Source organism: Leptonychotes weddellii, chromosome 5 (genome assembly GCF_054177405.1).
Source record: "Leptonychotes weddellii isolate Sample4059 chromosome 5, ASM5417740v2, whole genome shotgun sequence".
NCBI lineage: Eukaryota > Metazoa > Chordata > Mammalia > Carnivora > Phocidae > Leptonychotes > Leptonychotes weddellii.
In genome coordinates this window covers 81110700-81129286 of record NC_138373.1, presented here as the reverse complement: position 1 = coordinate 81129286, position 18587 = coordinate 81110700, and the positions used below count along the sequence as shown (strand labels likewise).

Here is an 18587-nt window from a genome sequence, read left to right as displayed (position 1 = left end):
GGTATGTGCTATGGTGAGCGCTGTGAATTGTGTAAGACTGTTGAAACACAGACCTGTACCTCTGAAACAAATAATACATTATATGTAAAAAAAAAAAAAGAAGAAGAAGATAGCAGGAGGGGAAACATGAAGGGGGGAAGTCGGAGGGGGAGATGAACCATGAGACTATGGACTCTGAGAAACAAACAGGGTTCTAGAGGGGAGGGGGGTGGGAGGATGGGTTAGCCTGGTGATGGGTATTAGAGAGGGCACGTTCTGCATGGAGCACTGGATGTTATACGCAAACAATGAATCATGGAACACTACATCAAAAACTAATGATGTAATGTATGGTGATTAACATAGCATAATTAAAAAAAGTTCAAATGAAATAATGTATATAAAATGTTTACTACTGTGCCTGACCCATAATAAGAATGAAAAAAAAATGTCTAGAAGTATAATTGAAAGAGAATATAGCCCAGTGATTAAGAGGCTGAATTCTGGCACTTGATTTCTTAGGTTTGTAGCCTCCTCCACCTACTAGCTAAGGGACCTTGGGCAAATTATTCAACTTTTTTTTTTTTTGCTTTTTAGTTTTTGCATCAGGGGAGTCAAGATAATAATCATTGTAACAAGGATTAAATTGACAAATGTATGTGAAGAATTTGAGACAGTGACTGAAACATGAGTGCCACATACGTTTTAGCTATTGTCACTATTATCATCCTGTTTGCAGTAGCTTTTTTCAATGGGAGAAGTTACCCTGATTACTCCCCTGAAGCTTCTCTATTAATTTTCTCATGTATCAAAAATTTTTTTTGGTCTCTGTTCACATTGGTAATTGAAAATAAGAAAGATCAATCAGAATTTTTTGCTAGGTGAGCTCTCTCTGCACTTGTGTGTTCTGTGAGGTGAACGTGATAACCACTACACTACGAAAACTGCACTTGTGTGTTCTGATGAGTGAGTAGATGTGAATCAGAGCAGAGGATAGGCCTGAAATGCATGTCAGCAGGCAGCATGCCTGGGCAGCAAGCATGGCTTTGGGGTTTGAGCACTTCTACCCAGAAAGTGACAAATCTCTTTCTTGTCAGCTGGTAGTGAGATAATCTGCAGTGAGTAGAGCCTTGCAGGTGGAGATGAATTACTCTAAGTTCTGTGGGCTTCCCCAGGATGTAGGCCCTGTCTTCAGTGTGTCAGAAGATGGGGGTCCAGCACTCACGGTGTCCTTGTTCCAGCAGGGGTCTGCGGGGCTGCAGCCCTGGGGCTCCAGGGGTGGGAGATGCTCGCGCTGCTGGTGTTGCTCTCAGTTCCTGTTTGGCCTGAGTAATTTTGATGCTATATGTATGTAGGTCGGGTTCCAACAGGTTTCCAATAGATGAGCAAGGCTTTCCTCTCAAAAATGTTCTTCGTTTAAATCACCTCAATAGGAACTTAGTCAACTGTTAAGCTGGTAAAATGGCAAAGGTGTATTCTTAGATTTTCCAACTTTCTGAGGAATTATTATCAGTGGGGAACTTCCTAGTGAGTAGAAATCATTTAAAAAATTGTATGTGTGTTTCTTCTTAAGAAATAACATCTTTAATGTGATATTCTATAGAGGACAGTATTGAAGGTATGGTTGTTGTTCTCTCAAATACCACTATCCACTAGTTCCTGAGGGGTATAGGAGGTTAGGATAATAAGGAGGTGGAGGGGGATGTTTCTTTTCTTTTCTTTTCTTTTTTTAATTAGTTTGTTTTATTCATTGCAATTTTTACAAAGTTTAGAAGTATTGAAGTGTAATTTTGTGTCCTCTCCAAATATTGTTAAAATAGCCCTCCTACCTAAAGCAATCTACACATTCAATGCAATCCCCATCAAAACCCCAATGGTGATTATCACTGTAACAGGAAAAACCATCTCAAAGTTTGTATGAAACAAACAAACAAAAAAAGACCTAAAAAGCCAAAGCAATCTTGAGAAAGCAGAACAAAACTGGAGAACAAAACACTTCCTGATTTCCAACTAACATTAATTCTTCCAATGTATGAGCATGGAACAGCTTTCCATTCATTTGTGTCTTCTTCAACTTCTTTTATCAGTATCTTATTGTTTTTAGTGTACAATTCCTTCACCTCCTTGAATAAATTTATGCCTAAGTATTTTATTTTTTATGTTTTATAAATGGCATTTTTTTCAAAAAATTCTGTATCTAACAGATCACTGTTAGTGCATTAAAAAAACCAAATTTTTTGTATATTGATTTTATATCCAGCAATTTTCCTGACTTTTTTATTGGTTCTGTTTTTTGGTGGAGTCTTTAGGGTCCTGTATATATAATATCATGTCATCTGAAATTGAGACAATTGGATTTCTTCCTTTCCAATTTGGACGCTTTTCTTTCTTTTCTTTCTTAACTGCTGTGGTTAGGATTTTCAGTATTGTTTTGAATAAAAGGCAAGGGTGGCATCCTTATCTTATTCTTCATGTGAGAGGGAAAATTTCACCTTTGCACTGTTGAGTATTATGTTAGCTGTGAGCTTGTTATATGTGATCTTTATTTATGTTGAGGTAATTTCCCTCTCCACCCGGTCTGCTGAGAGTTTCATCATAAAAGGATATTGAATCTTATCAATTGTGTTTGCTGCAACTATTGAGATGATCATATGATTTTTATCTCTTCTTTTTTTTTAATTTTTTTATTCTTATATTATCCCCATACATTGCATCATTAGTTTTAGATGTAGTGTTCCATGATTCATTGTTTGTGCATAACACCCAGTGCTCCATGCAGAATGTGCCCTCCTCAATACCCATCACCAGGCTAACCCATCCTCCCACCCTCCTCCCCTCTAGAACCCTCAGTTTGTTTTTCAGAGTGAGGGGGATGTTTCTGATAATACAGTTTGAGACTGAGAGACAGGTTTTTTTTTTTTTTAGCATAATTATCAATAAAAGATGTTAAATGGATATTAATTTTTTTAATTAATTAGAGAAAAAGAGAACATAAGCAGGGGGAACAGCAGAGGCAGAGGGAGAAGCAGACTCCCCACTGAGCAGGGAGCCCCATGCGGGACTCGATCCCACGACCCTGGGACCATGACCCCAACCGAAGGCAGATGCTTAACTGACTGAGGCACCCAGTCGCCCCTGGATATTAATTTTTTTTTTTTAAAGATTTTATTTATTTGACAGAGAGAGAGAGAGAGACAGCTAGAGAGGGAACACAAGCAGGGGGGAGTGGGAGAGGGAGAAGCAGGCTCCCGGCCGAGCAGAGAGCCCAATGCGGGGCTCGATCCCAGGATCCTGGGATCATGACCCGAGCCGAAGGCAGACGCTTAACGACTGAGCCACCCAGGTGCCCCCCCTGGATATTAATTTTGACAACATCAGAAATCTGACTATCTTTTGGGCATTATCTCCTGAAGGTAGACTTTGGATAACAATTTTTCCCATCACTTCTATTCCTCTTCAGGATCCAAAGTGCTCCCTAGTTCCCCACGCAACTCCCCACCCTGTGTTGTTCACTAGGAAAGGAATCTGGTAGAGCTGTGGGCGAGTCCCTCATCTTCAGGCAGAGTGGTGTGGTAGAAAGTGCACGGACTTTGAATTCCAGCCAGAACTGGGTTTGACTACTGGGTTCAAAATATTTCTTGACTTTTTTGAGATTTCTTTTTTTTTTAATGGAGATACCATTGCTTAACTTACTGAGTTTTGTGAAGACTAAATCATGTACTAGGGATCTTCAACAAATGTTAGTTTGTTTCCCCTTTCTCACTACAGGAGTTAGTGAACAAGCAGGTTGACTAAGAAAGAAACTCAGGCAAAAGCAAAGGCAAAGATAACAATGTCTGAAGATTTTTTTTTTTTTAAAGCCAAACTCTGCCAATTCCCAGTTGTCTGTTTTGTATTATCTCTTTACTGATATTCTCTCTTTGGTGAGGTATCATTCTTATGGTTTCCTTTAATTCTTTGTATGCGATTTTCTTTAGCTCTTTGAGCACATTTTAAAAGTTTTTTTAAAGTCTCTGTCTACCAACTCCAGTGACTAGTATTTCTCAGGGATGATTTCTATTAATTTCTTTTTTGCCCTATGTATAGCAGATACTTCCTTATTTATTTGCATGCCTTATAATTTTTTGCTGAAGATTGGACATTTTGAATATTATAATGTGACAACTCTGGAAACCAGATTTCCCCTTTTCTTTGAAGTTTGTTGCTGCTTTTTATTGTAGTAGCTATTTGTTTAGTGAATTTTCTGAACTAGTGTTACATTCTTTATTGTGTATGTTCATTGAAGTCCCTATTCTTTTTACTTGGTAGTCAACTAGTGATTTGACAGAAATTTCTTCAAATTATTGGAATCCAATTTTTTTCTTAATTTAAAAATCCGGTCTTTGTATATATGGGCTCTGTGTGTATTTTGGGGGATGCCTTCAACACTCAGCCAGGAAGCTTGCAACTTTGTCTTAGACTTCACTTCTTGTTGCTTAGAGCCTGGAGGTCAGCTGGGGATGAGAGGTTTGTGCATTCACAGGTCTTATGTGAACAAGCTCTGCCCTGAGCATGTGTGTGGTCTTACAGATTCCCACGGACATGTGAAAGCTTTTTAAGGCCCTTGTTCCCCAAATCATCTCATTCCCTAGCCTTTCTTTCTAGGCATTTCAGTTGGTCTATTGTTTGCCCAGTTGTTATCCCTCGTCCCCAGCAGCAGTGCTAATACATTTGCTCTTGAATGCTTTCAACAGATGATCCCTGGGCAGCCACTTCAGCACTGGGAGAGTTCTAAGTTAGGTGAAATAAAGACGAGCCCTTTGAGCTGGTCCTTCAGGGAACTGCACACAGGTCAAAACAACCACAGTTCTTTCAGAGTAAGATCTATTCTGCTTCCTCCCATATTAGGAATCTATACCAGGAATGTGAGCTATTGTCTTTAATGGAGCCACTAAGCTGGGGAGTGGGGGATGGGGCCAGGATAATTTAAACACTGCAAAACTCTGTTATTAAAATTCACTTGTCTTTTCTTGATTAAACATCCTTTTTTTTTTTTCTGTAGAATTTGATTTGTTTTCATAATTCCAATAAAGTTCATTTTGACAGTTTTTGCCAGTTTATTGGCTGGTCTTTTTTTGTTGTTGTTGTTACTGTTGTTGTTTTATGTGGAGAGATGAACCTTTGGAATTCCATACTCCATCACTTTTGCTGATGTCACCCTCCACCAATATTATTAACATATTAATATATTTGTTGCAACTAATGAGCCAATATCGATCCACTATTATTAACTAAAGTTCATTTTTTTTAAAGATTTTATTTATTTATTCGAGACAGAGAGAATGAGAGACAGAGAGCATGAGAGGGAGGAGGGTCAGAGGGAGAAGCAGACTCCCTGCCGAGCAGGGAGCCCGATGCGGGACTCGATCCAGGGACTCCAGGATCATGACCTGAGCCGAAGGCAGTCGCTCAACCAACTGAGCCACCCAGGCGCCCTAAAGTTCATTTTTTATTCAAATTTCCTTAGTTTTTACCTAATGTCATTTTTCTGTTCCAGAATCCCATCGAGGATATACATTACATTTACCAGTCATGTCTCCTGAGGCTCCTTTTGGCTGTGACAGTTTGTCAGGCATTCTTTGTTTTTGATGAACTTGACAGTTTTGAAAATTACTAGTCAAGTATTTGGTAGAATGTCTGTCAATTGAGTTTGACTGATGTTTTTTCTCATAATTAGACTGAAGCTATGAGTTTTTGGAAGGAGGACCTCAGAGGTCATTTTCATCAAATCTTACCAAAGGTGCAAACTGTCACCATGATTTTTCACTGTTGATATTGATCTTCATTACCTGATTGAGTTAGTGTTTGTTAAGTTTCTCCACTGTAAAACTACCCCCGACCCCCACTTTCCATACGTTCTTTGGGAGGAAGTCACAATGAGCAACCATACCTAAAGAATGGGTAGCTATGTTTCACCTTCTAGAAGGCAGAATAACTGAATAAATTATTTGGAATTCTTCTGCATGGGAGCTTTGTCTCTTTTTCCCCATTTATCTATTCATGCAGTCATTCATATCAACATGGACTCATGGATAACTATTTTCTACTTTGGGATACAATCTAATACTACTTATTCAACCTGTCCCAACCTTGGTCACTGGCAGCTCTTCTACTTGGTTCCCTGTCCTAGGGACTATCTTCACCCCCATCACCATGTTTATTTCAGCTGGAGGGTCCCTGGCTGCAGATCCCTTACCCAAAGCTGTGGTTGATGTCTGTAAACAATAGAGGTCTAGTGACGATTAATGTTTTTGCCATCTGATCTTGAAAAAACTCTTTCCTCAATTTTAACAAGTGTCAAATAGTATTTTCTTCATTTAAAGTCTTTGTTTTTTTTTTTTTCCTTTGTTTCCATATTTTTATTCTTTTCAGATAGTTTCAGCTGGGTTTATAACTTTGTGTTCAGCTTCTTATTTTGGCTTCTTCTCTAGCTCACAGAGGGACAACATTGTTTCCTGGACCCCAGTGCCTTTTTCCCTTTGCCTTTGCCCTCTGGCCAGGACATTTGTTTTTCTATCTTTCTACTCTTAAAGTTTTGCCTTGAGAAAGATGAAGTCAGTGAGTTTCCATGTTTGTCACACAACCCTTTCAAACAAGTTGTGACTATCTTGACCCTCTTGAGTAGGACAGTCCCACCTAAAAGATACTATTCCCATTAGACCAACATGTGCTCCAGATCAAGACCTGACCTGTAATCATCTTGTCTGACTTCCTTCTAGTAAGTTCTCCCTTTGCTTAATTTTCCTTTAGAATACCAGTTCCATAAATTTTCCAAATATGTTTTCCAAATATGCCACCCTCTTGGTGATAATTCTATTCCTCTGAATGTCACACAATAATTGTTGGAGTCATTTGCCCCTATCTTCCTGGGGTTTCCCTCTCCAATCTGACCAGATTTTCTTAACCACTTTAGTTTTCTGTCCTAGTTTTTAAGGGATGGTTTGCCAGTTGTTCTTACAAAATGCTGCTGCTTTAAGAGGAATCTTTTTAAAAAATTTCTGACCTTAGTTCTCTCCAGGATGTCATTATATCTGCTCTCCAAGGCGTTTCCTCTTTTGATCTGATCGATTTTTTTAGGTACCAGTCTTCCTTTCTGAACTGGTAACAACTGAAATATATTGCCCTTTTCTATCACCTTCCTTCAGAGAAGTTATACTTGAGCATTACCACCTTTTTAACTTTGTAGTTCTTCCTCTCAGCTCTTAGCATCTCATTTCTCCTTCATATCTGCCCAGCCTATGTTTTAAGATCTCAGTATTTCTTTTAAGGAAATATCTTTCTCATTACTGCACAGTTTGACATCTTCTATTTTATTTTCCTTCTTCTATTACCCTTGTTCTGATGGCAAGAAATAAGTCACCTATTTAAGCTACTCTAGTTTCTTCTTGGTTCCTGGGGAAAATCAGAATCTCAGAGCCACAGGCTGACAGACACAGACCTTTAAATTTCTTTCTCAATTTTGGGGCATTTAATAACCTCAGTCAGTTATTTTTTTGACCTCAGCCTAGGAAGAGGGCATATTCTCTTTATAAAAAGAGTCCCCAGTCCTTTTGATTTAAATATTAACACAATCAACATTCCTTTTATGATTACAGCCATGGTTTGAAACTCTGAGCTCTAATAACCAGAGTTTCTTTAATGATCAAATACTGAGCCTGCTTGAAACTTTTGTTGAAGTAACAGAGGTCTAATGGGCATGCTACATGAATTTAAGTTTGGTTTTTTCTCCTCCATTGCTCTATCACCCTATGTTCATTTCAAAATAGCACACACGCACACACACACACACACAGAAGAACACAATTTGGGGAAGTTGATATAGTAGGCAAGCATACTCATGTCTGGAGCTAATAATTTCAAGCTACAACTCCACTAAAATTTGTAGCACATTTTGAATTCAGCCACTGTTCAAATTTCTGTCCTAGTATCTAGAGATCTGGCTAAGAAATCCATTAAAGAAAACAGCCAATGTTCTTCCTCTTTTTTTTAAAAAAAGATTTATTTATTTATTTGAGAGAGAGAGTGAGTGCATGTGCGCATGGGTCCTCACAAGTAGGAGAGGGGCAGAGGGTGATGGAGAGGGAGAGCGAGAGAAGCAGAATCCCGGTGGGCTAGATCTCACAACCTGAGATCATGACCTCAGCTGAAATCAAGAGTTGGACGCTTAACTGACTGAGCCACCCAGGCACTCTGCCAATGTTCTTTTATCACCTAATGCTTAAAAAGCTTATTTAAGAAAATAAAAAAGGGTTGTCTTTCCTTATAGTCTATTTTGTTCCAGGGACTAAATCTTCTGTGGTCTGTATTCATGAATGCCTAAGGTTTAATGCTATATTCCTTTAATGATAAAAACCAGTCATTTGGTGCAATATAAGTCATTACAAAATACCAAGATTAATGCATTCACATGGCCCACACTTACCAAAGCCTGAAATGGAAGCAGGGTGTCTTTATCCACTGAAACTTCTGTGTTAATACCGTGTTGGCCCCAACATTCTTTCTGAAGAAAAAGATTTAGTTAGGTTTAATCAGTTCAACTAAAATATTTTCAGAGCATACAAGATCCTGTGCTCGGAAATAAAATATATCTTAATTTGTGACATGTGTGTTGCAATATAGGGCTGAAATTGCTGAGCAGTTGCTTTAGTCAGTAACATTTCTCTCATGTGCTACCAAGTCTTCACTTTTGGCCTGGATAATATGTAAATAGTGGGACTCTCCCAATAATCCATTTCCTCTTGGAATCAAATCCTGATTTGATTTTGAACTATGTTGAACTATGTTTGCTGGAAATGGGTCTCTGCTATCACAAATACTTAACTGTTATCGGTAGCTATGTTTTATATGTGATCTTCAGATTCCTTCTTTTTTTAAAAAAAAAGATTTTATTTTTATGTATTTGAGATAGAGAGAGGGAGCGAGCATGAGTGGGGAGAGGGGCAGAGGGAGATGGAGAAGCAGACTCCTGTTGAGCAGGGATCCTGACACGGGGCTCAATCCCAGGACCCTGGGATCATGACCTGAGCCGAAGGCAGACATTTAACCAACTGAGCCACCCAGGCACCCCTGATCTTCTGGTTCTTTTAGCTTGTGCTTTTTGAGATGTCTTACTTTTCTGTGGAAGTTTCTCAGGAATTTTTAAGATCAGAATAAACAGTTTGGGAGGGGGTTGAGGGGGTGGCCAATTGTCGAATGCTTCAGGTCCCTCACATCCACTTAACTTAAAAATACCTCTCTTGGGGTGCCTGGGTGGCTCAGTCGTTAAGCGTCTGCCTTCGGCTCAGGTCATGATCCGGGGTCCTGGGATCGAGCCCTGCGTCGGGCTCCCTGCTCTGCGGGAAGCCTGCTTCTCCCTCTCACACTCCCCTTGCTTGTGTTCCCTATCTCATTGCCTCTCTCTCTGTCAAATAAATAAATAAAATCTTAAAAAAAAAATACCTCTCTTGGGGTGCCTGGGTGGCTCAGTCAGTTAAGCATCTGATTCTTGATTTTGCCTCAGGTCATGATCTCAGGGTTGTGAGATTGAGCCCCATGTTGGGCTCCACGCTGGGTGTGGAGCCTGCTTATGATTCTCTCTCTCCTTCTGCTCCTTCCCCCTAAAATATACCTCTCTGTCTCTCTGTCTCCATCTCTCTCTCTCTTGCACACACACGCTCCATTTAAAATTTCATTTGAATGGGAGGATGATGCTATGATGAGACATTTGAATGTCATTATTCTCTAAGGATATAATAAATCCTCCTTTCCCCATTCTCATTAGACTTCTTGTAGGGAACAAATAAAGTACATTTATAAAAAAGACTAAGGGAGCTTTAAAACATTATATGAATGAAAATTAATATTAGGGACTTTATTTTTCTTGTTCACTGGTGGGCCAGTCATTTATTTTGGCAATAATTCACAAATACTTATTGGACATCAACTATGTACCAGGTATTTGTGGGGCTGAAACAGGAAAACAAATGAAGACCCCATGAATTAGTTACCACAAACCGAGTGACTTAAACAATAGATATTTTTTTGTCTTGCTCTCCTGGAGACTAGAAGTTAAGGGGTTGGCAGGCTTGGTTCCTCCTGATAATTTGTTCTATGCCTCTCTCCTAGCTTTGGGGAGTTTGTTGGCAATCTTTGGTGTTCCTTGGTTTGCGGATGCCTCACCCCAATCTCTACTACCTTCATGTTCATGTGGTGTTCTTTCTATGTCTGAGTCTGTGTCCAAATTTGCCTCTTTTATAAAGACACCGGTCATATTGGGTCAGGGGCCTACCCTACTCTAGTGTGATCTCATCTTAACTAATTACATCTGCAGTGACCCTGTTCCAAATAAGGTCACATTCTGTGGTGGGGGTTAGGAATTCAACATATGAATTTTGGGGAGACATGATTCAATCCATAAAAACTACTTACCATCTGCCTAAATTTAAAGGTTATAAATAAAACTAACAAGCTGTTAAATATAATATGCTTTGTTCTCTTATTGTGACAAATGCATCTTCATAAACACCTTCAAAGACAGGTTTTAATTTAGAATCTTGGACTTCTTGGAGATTGTCATCAGGTTATGGTGGCCTGAAAAGGGCTGGCTCCTCTCCTAGGAAACTCTGTATGCCCCACTTTTTTCTTCCTGCCCTAGTCTGTCTTTTGCTGTGGATGCCTATGGACGTCCACGGATACTCCATCTGGCACATTCAAGCTGTATCCATATACCCTGCAGGCAGCCTCCCTTTGGTCACCATTAGGGCCTATGCATTGCTCACACTAGTGATGAAGTATCACTTTAGATGAATGTGCCCTTGAAGAAGCCTGCAAAGGCTGTTCAGGTAGGGAGTTCTGGAGTCCTGGTACCGGGAATGTTGTCTAGAATGAGGGTTCTGGGTGTGGCTAAGACAACTGGAGGAAGCAAATTTCTCTATGGTGAGGGCACCAGGGCAAGGACTCCTCTTGCCTTGGGGCTTATTTTTTAGTGAAAGGAAACAAACCATAAATAATAAATAAAAGAAGTAAATTGTATAGAATGTTCAAAGATGATAAGTGCATAAGAAGAAAAGTAGAGTAGAGGGGGAAGGATCTGATGTTTATCTGGGGATAGGGAAGGTTACAGTATTACAAAGAGTGGTCAGTGTAGACCTGATGGAGCTGGAAACATTTGATCAAGACTTGAAAGAGGTGAGAGAGTTAGGCAAGTGGATTTATGGGACAAAAGCACCTTTTGGAAAGAAGGAGCTATCTGATAAAGAATCCAGGGTGGAAGCATGCCTGGTGTGCTCAGGGAGCAGAAAGGAGGCCAGTGTTGAGCAAAGGAGGATGTAATGGGAGTTAAAAATCAGAGAGGTAGCTGATGGAAGGCTGGAAACATAGGGCCTCTTAGGTTATTTTAAAGGTTTGGGCTTTTACTCTGAGATTAGCAGTTCCTGGAGAGTTTTGAGCAGATGAATGACATGATCCCTCTAGCTTCTGTGTTGAGAATAGACTATAAAGAGGACAGGGTAAACATAGAAACAGAGAGACTATTTAGAAGAAGGTGACTGTAGTAATCTGGGATAAAGATGACAGTGGTACCTTGAACCAGAACAGTAACAGATGGAGAGTGATAAGTGATTGGCTTTGGGATATATTTTAAGATAGAGCCAACAGGAATTTCTGATGGACTGAATTTTATTCAGAGAAAGAGAGGGGGAGGGTATCAAAGATTACTTCTAGTTTTTTGCTCTTTAAAATCAGTTTGAGGGATGCCTGGGTGGCTCAGTCAGCTAAGCTCCTGCCTTTGGCTCAGGTCATGATCCCAGGGTCCTGGGATCGAGTCCCGCATCAGGCTCCTTCCTCAGCGGGGAGCCTGATTCACCCTCTCCATGCTGCTCCACCTGCTTGTGCTATCTCTCTCTCTTTGGCAAATAAACAAATAAAGTATTTAAAAAAATTTTTAATTAAAAAAACAGGTTTGAAGGGAAAAGATCAAGAGTTTTAGACATGCTGAGTTTGGGATACTAGATATTAGATATTCAGGGGAATATTGAGTAGACAGTTGGATAAGGAACTCTAGAATTGGGGAGGGGATCTGGGCTGGAGTTATAAAACTGGGGATCATCAGCAAACAGATGGTATTTAAAGCCATGAGAATAGAGGAGATCATTAGAGAGTGAAGGTTGATGGAGAAGAGGACCCAGGAGGGAACTCTGGGACACACCAACACTGAGGTTGTGGAGAAGACGATGCTCCTGCACAGAAAACTGAGAAGGAGTGACAAATGTTATAGGAGGAAAGCACAAGAGGGTGTGGGTGTCCTGGAAGCCAAATGAAGAAGGAATACTGAGGAAGATAGAGTTACTGATTGTGTCAAATACTGCTGATATGTAAGGTCAGATTAGGGCTGAAAATTGACCTTTGGGTTTAGCTGTGTGAAAGTCAGTAGAGACCTTGATAAAAGTAGTTCTGGTGAAGTGTTTGGGGCATATACCTCCTTGGAATGGGTCTGAGAAAAAATACAAGCAGAGAGACCAGAGACAGAGTAGAGAAAATTGTTTTGAAGAGTTTTGCTACAAAGAGGAATAGGCAATGGATAAGTATTTAAAAGAGGAAGGAGGGTGCTGATAGGTTTTTTATAATGGTTGGTAACATTATGTAACCATGCACATCATGATTTTATGTTGAAGGGAATTCTCCCCAGTATTAAATAAAGAAATGATGCTTTTGAGCAGAAGAGAATTCCAGTAACATTTGTGAATAGGTGGGAGGGGTTGGGATCACATGTACAAGTTGAGAGGTTGGTTTTGTGCAGGAGCACAGGTAGTTAGTTTTCCTATGGTAATGAGTAGGAAGGTGGAACATAGGATCTGCTGTGGGTAGATGCCATAGTGGAATCTGCAGGGGTCTTTTGACTGATTCTAATTTCTAAGTGAATTAGGAAACATCAGCTGAAAGAGAGGATTGGGGTAGAAGGTGCTAGGGTTTCAGCAGAGAGAAGAGCTTATGGTCATTGTCTAGCAGAAAGGGAGAGTGAAGGGACCTGGAACATATAGAGTGATTGCCCAGCAGCATTGATGACTTAATTGAGCAGGATGATCATGTGTTTTAAATGGGATCACATTAACTCATACCAGGCACTCAAATATTTTAAGTTTTTATTTTAATTCCAGTTAGCTAATATACAGTATTATATTAGCTTCAGGTTTATAGTATAGTAATTCAACAATTCCATACATCATTCAGTGCTCATCAAAAGTGTACTCATTAATCCCCATCACCTATTTAAGCCATCCCCCCTATCCCCCTCCTCCTTGGTAACCATCAGTTTGTTCTCTATAATTAATAGTCTGTTTCTGTATTTGTCTCTGTCTCTTTTTTCTCCTTTGCTTGTTTTGTTTCCTAAATTCCACATTTGAGTGAAATCATATGATATTTTCTTTCTCTGACTTATTTCGCATGGCATTTATACTCTCCAGCTCCATCCATGTCATTGTTTTTGGAAAGATTTCATTCTTTTTTATGGCTGAATAATATTTTATTATTCAATATCCATTCATCAATCGAGGGACACTTGGGTTGTTTCCATATCTTGGCTATAAAAATAATGCTGCAATAAACATAGAGGTGCATGTATCCCTTTGAATTCGTGTTTTTGTATTCTTTGGGTAAATACCCAGTAGTGCAATTGTTGGATTACAGGGCAGTTCTATTTTTAACTTTTTAAGGAATCTCCATACCTGTTTCCACATTGGCTGTCGAGTCTGCATTCCCACCAGCAGTGCACAAGTGTTCCTTTTTCTTCACATCCTCACCAACACCTGTTGTTTTTTGTTTTGTTGATTTTAGCCATTCTGATAGGTGGAGGTGATATCTCATTGTAGTTGTGATTTGCATTTCCCTGATGATGATGAATGATGATGAAATCTTTTCATGTGTCTGTTGGCCATTTGTACATCTTTAGAGAAATGTCTGTTCATGTCTTCTGCCCAATTTTTAACTGGATTATTTGTTTTGGGGGTGTTGAGTTTTGTTAATTCTTTATATATTTTGGATACTAACCCTTTATCAGATAAGTCATTTGCAAATATCTTCTCTCATTCTGTAGGTTGCCTTTTAGTTTTGTTGATTGTTTCCTTCACTGTGCAGAAGCTTTTTATTTTGATGTAGTCTTAGTAGTTTATTTTTTGCTTTTGTTTCTCTTGCCTCAGGAGACAGATTTAGAAAGAAGTTGCTATGGCCGATGTCAAAGAGGTTACTGCCTGAGTTCTTTTCTAGGATTTTTATAGTTTCAAGTCTCTCATTTAGGTCTTTAATCTATTTTGAATTTATTTTTGTGTATGGTTTAAGAAAGTCATCCAGTTTCATTCTTCTGCATATAGCTGTCCAGTTTTCCCAACACCATTTGTTGAAGAGTGTCTTTTTCCAATTAGATGTTCTTTCCTGCTTGTCAAAGATTTGTTGGCCATATAGTTGTGGGTTTATTTATGGGTTTTCTCTTCTGTTCTATTGATCTATGTGTCTATTTTTGTGCCAGTACCATATTGTTTTAATTACTACAGCTTTGTAATATCATTTGAAATCTGGAATTGTGATGCCTTCAGCTTTGCTTTTCTTTTTCAAGATTGCTTTGGCTATTTGGGTTTTTTTGTGGTTCCATACAAATTTTAGGATTGTTTGTTCTAGCTCTGTGAAAAATGCTGGTGGTATTTTGAGAGGGATTGCATTGAATGTGTAGATTGCTTTTGGTAGTATAGACATTTTAACAATATTTGTTCTTCTAATCCATGAGCACGGAATGTTTTTCCATTTCTTTGTGTCGTCTTCAATTTATTTCATCAGTTTTTTATAGTTTTTAGAGTACAGGTCTTTCACCACTTTGGTTAAGTTTACTCCTAGATATCTTATTATTTTTGGTGCAGTTGTAAAGGGGATTGCTTTCTTAATTTCTCTGTCTGCTGCTTCTTTATTGCTGTATAGAAATGCAACAGATTTCTGCATGTTGATTTTGTATCCTGTTACTTTACTGAATTCATTGATCAGTTCTAGCAGTTTTTTGCTAGTCTTTTGAGTTTTCTACATAGAGTATCATGTCACCTGCAAATAGTGAAAGTTTTACTTCTTCCTTACTGATTTGGATGCCTTTTATTTTTTTGTTGTTGTTGTTGTCTGATTGCTGTGGCTAGGACTTCCAGTACTATGTTGAGTAAAAGTGGTGAGGGTGGACATCCTTGTCTTGTTCCTGACCTTAGGGGAGAAGCTCTCAGTTTTTCCCCATTGAGGATAATGTAGCTGTGAGTTTTTCATATATGGCCTTTATTATGTTGAGTAATGTTCCCTCTAAACTTACTTTGTTGAGGGTTTTATCATGAATGGATGGATACTTTGTCAAATGCTTTATCTGTGTCTATTGAAATGATCATATGGTTCTTATAGTTTCTCTTATTGATGGGATGTATAAAGCTTATTGATTTACAAATATTGAACCACCCTTGCAACCCAGGAATAAACCCCACTTGATCATGGTGAATGAATTTTTAAACGTATTGTTGGATTTGGTGTGCTAGTATTTTGTTGAGGATTTTTGCATCTATGTTCATGAGGGCTATTGTCCTGTAGTTCTCTTTTTTAGTGCTGTCTTTATCTGGTTTTGGAATCAGAGTCATTCTGGCCTCAGAGAATGAATTTGAGTTTTCCTTCCTTTTCTAATTTTTGGAATAGTTTGAGAAGATTAAGTATTAACTCTTCTTTAGACATTTGGCAAAATTCACCTGTGAAGCCATCTGGTCCTGGACTTGTGTTTATTGGGAGTTATTTTGATTACTGATGTAATTACTTTGCTGGTTCAGTTGGTTCAAAATTTTTACTTATTCTTGTTTCAGTTTTGGTAGTTTATATGTTTCTAGGAATTTATCCATTTCTTCTAGGTTGCCCAGTTTTTTGGCATATTGTTTTTCATAAAGTTATCTTATAATGGCTTGTATTTCTGTGGTGATGTTTGTTATTTCTCCTTTATCATTTGTGATTTGATTTATTTGAGTCTTTTCTCTTTTTTTGTTCATAAGTTTGACTAGAAGTTTATCAATTTTCTTGATTTTTTTCAAAGAAGCAGCTCCTGGTTTCATTGCTCTGTTCTATTGTTTTTTGTTTGTTTGTTTGTTTTTAGTTTTTATATCACTTCTGCTCTAGTATTTATTATTTTCTTCTGCTGGTTTTAGATTTTTGTTATTCTTTTTGCAGCTCCTTTAGGTGTATGGTTAGGTTATTTACTTGAGATTTTTCTTGCTTCTTGAGGTATTGCTCTATTTCTATAAACTTCTCTCTTAGGACCGTTTTTGCTGCATCCCAAAGGTTTTGGACCATTGTGTTTTCATTTATTTCCATGTATTTTTTTTTATTTCTTCTTTTATTTCCTGGTTGACTCACTCATTGTTTAGTAGGCTTTTATTTAACTTCCATGTATCTGTGGTTTTTCCAGATTTTTTCTTGTGGTTGACTTTTAGTTTCATAGTGTGGTCAGAAAAGGTGCATGGTATGATTTCAATATTCTTGAATTTGTTGAAGCTTGTTTTGTGGGCTAATATGTGATCTATTCCAGAGAATGTTCCATGTGCATTTGAAAAGAATGTGTGTTCTGCTGTTTGAGGATAATATGTTCTGCATATATGTTAAATTCATCTGTTCCCATGTGCATTCAAAGCCATTGTTTCCTTGTTGATTTTCTGTTTAGATGATCAGTCCATTGATGTGAGGTGTTAAAGTCCTTTCCTAATATTGTATTATTATTGATTAGTTCCTTTATGTTTGTTATTGTTTTATATATTTCAGTGCTCCTATACTAGTTGCATAAATATTTACAATGCTTATATCTTGATGGATTGTCCCCTTTATCATTATATAGAGTCCTTCTTTGTCTCTTGTTACAGTCTTTGTTTTAAAGTCTATTTTGTCTGATACAAGTATTGCTACTCTGGCTTTCTTTTGATCTCCATTTGCATGATAGATGTTTCTCCCTTCCCTCACATTCAATTTGCAGATGTCTTTAGGTCTAAAATGAATCTCTTGTAGGCAGCATGTAGGTGGGTCTTGTTTTCTCATCGATTCTGTCACCCTATGTCTGTTGATTGGAGTGTTTAGTTCATTTACATTCAAAGTAATTATTGATAAGTATATATTGTCATTTTATTATTTGTTTTGTGGTTGTTTCCAAGATTTTCTCTAATTGTTTCCTGTTTTTCTCTCTTTCAGGGTTTGCTGATTTTCTTTAGTGATATATTTGGATTTATTTCTCTTTATTCTATGCATACTTGTTAGTTTTGATATATGGTTGCCATTATGCTTGCATATAACCTGCATATTACAGTCTATATTAAGTTGATGGTTGTTTAAGTTTGAACCCATTTTTTACTCCTTTCCTCTCCATTTCATGTATATGTTGTTATATTTTTTTTTTTTAATTTTTATTTATTTATTTGACAGAGAGAGAGATAGCGAGAGCAGGAACACAAGCAGGGGGAGTGGGAGAGGGAGAAGCAGGCTTCCTGCTGAGCAGGGAGCCCGATGTGGGACTCGATCCCAGGACCCTAGGATCATGACCTGAGCCGAAGGCAGACGCTTAACGACTGAGCCACCCAGGCGCCCTATGTTGTTATATTTTGTATCCATTTATTTTGTGAGTACCTTGACTGGTTTTTTACAGAAATATTCATTTTTACTGCTTTTGTGGTTCCTATCTTTAAACTGTCACTTTTGGTCTCTCCTTTTTCAGAGAGTCCCCTTTAATATTTCTTGCAGGGTGGTTTAATGGTCATGAACTCCTTTAGTTTTTGTTTGTCTGGGAAACTCTTTATCTCTCCTTTTATTCTGAATGTTGGCTTTGCTGGGTAGAATATTCTTGGCTGCAGATTTTTCCCATTCAGCACTTTGAATATATCATGTCACTTCCCTTTTGTCTTCCAAAGTTTCTGCTGAAAAAACTCCTGCAAGCCTTAGGGATTTTCCCTTGTAAATTACTGTCTTCCTTTGTCTTGCTGCTTTAAAAATCTTTTCTTTATCACTATATTTTGCCGATTTAATTACAACTATGTCTTGGTATGGTTCTGCTTTTGTTGATTTTCATGGGAGTTCTCTGTGCTTCCAGGATCTGGAAATCTGTTTCTTTCCCCAGATTTGGGGAGTTTTCCGCTATTATTTATTCAAATAAATTTTCTGCTCCTTTTTTTCTCTCTTCTTCTTCTGGGTTTCCTATAATACGAATATTATTACATCTGATGGAGCCACTGAGTTCACTAAGCCTATTCTCATTTTGCAAAATTCTTTTTTCTCTCTTTTGTTCAGTTTCATTACTTTCCATTTCTGTCTTCTGGTCACTAATTTATTCCTCTGCTTCTTCCATCCTGCTCTTCATTCCATCAAGTGCATTTCTCATGTTGTTTATTGAGCCCTTTATCTCTGCTATGTTATTCCTTATTTCTGTGTTAAGGGTCTAACACATTTCTTCCACTCTTTTCTCAGGTCCAGCGAGTATCCTTCTTATCATTGTTTTAAATTCTCTATCAGGCATGTTACTTATATCTGTTTTGCTTAGATCTTAGGGTATGGCTTGTCCT

The 18587-nt window shown here is 38.2% G+C and overlaps 1 protein-coding gene across 1 annotated transcript in view; it reads left to right on the top strand.

The window, feature by feature from the left end:
* The window catches only part of PLCZ1 (phospholipase C zeta 1), a 42042-nt gene extending 36407 nt beyond the window's left edge, over positions 1 to 5635 (top strand). Inside the window, exon 10 of the mRNA XM_081818937.1 lies at positions 5516 to 5635. Within this exon, the coding sequence (XP_081675063.1) occupies positions 5516 to 5635 (120 nt within the window). The remainder of the gene's footprint in view (positions 1 to 5515) is intronic.
* Positions 5636 to 18587: the final 12952 nt, after the last annotated feature.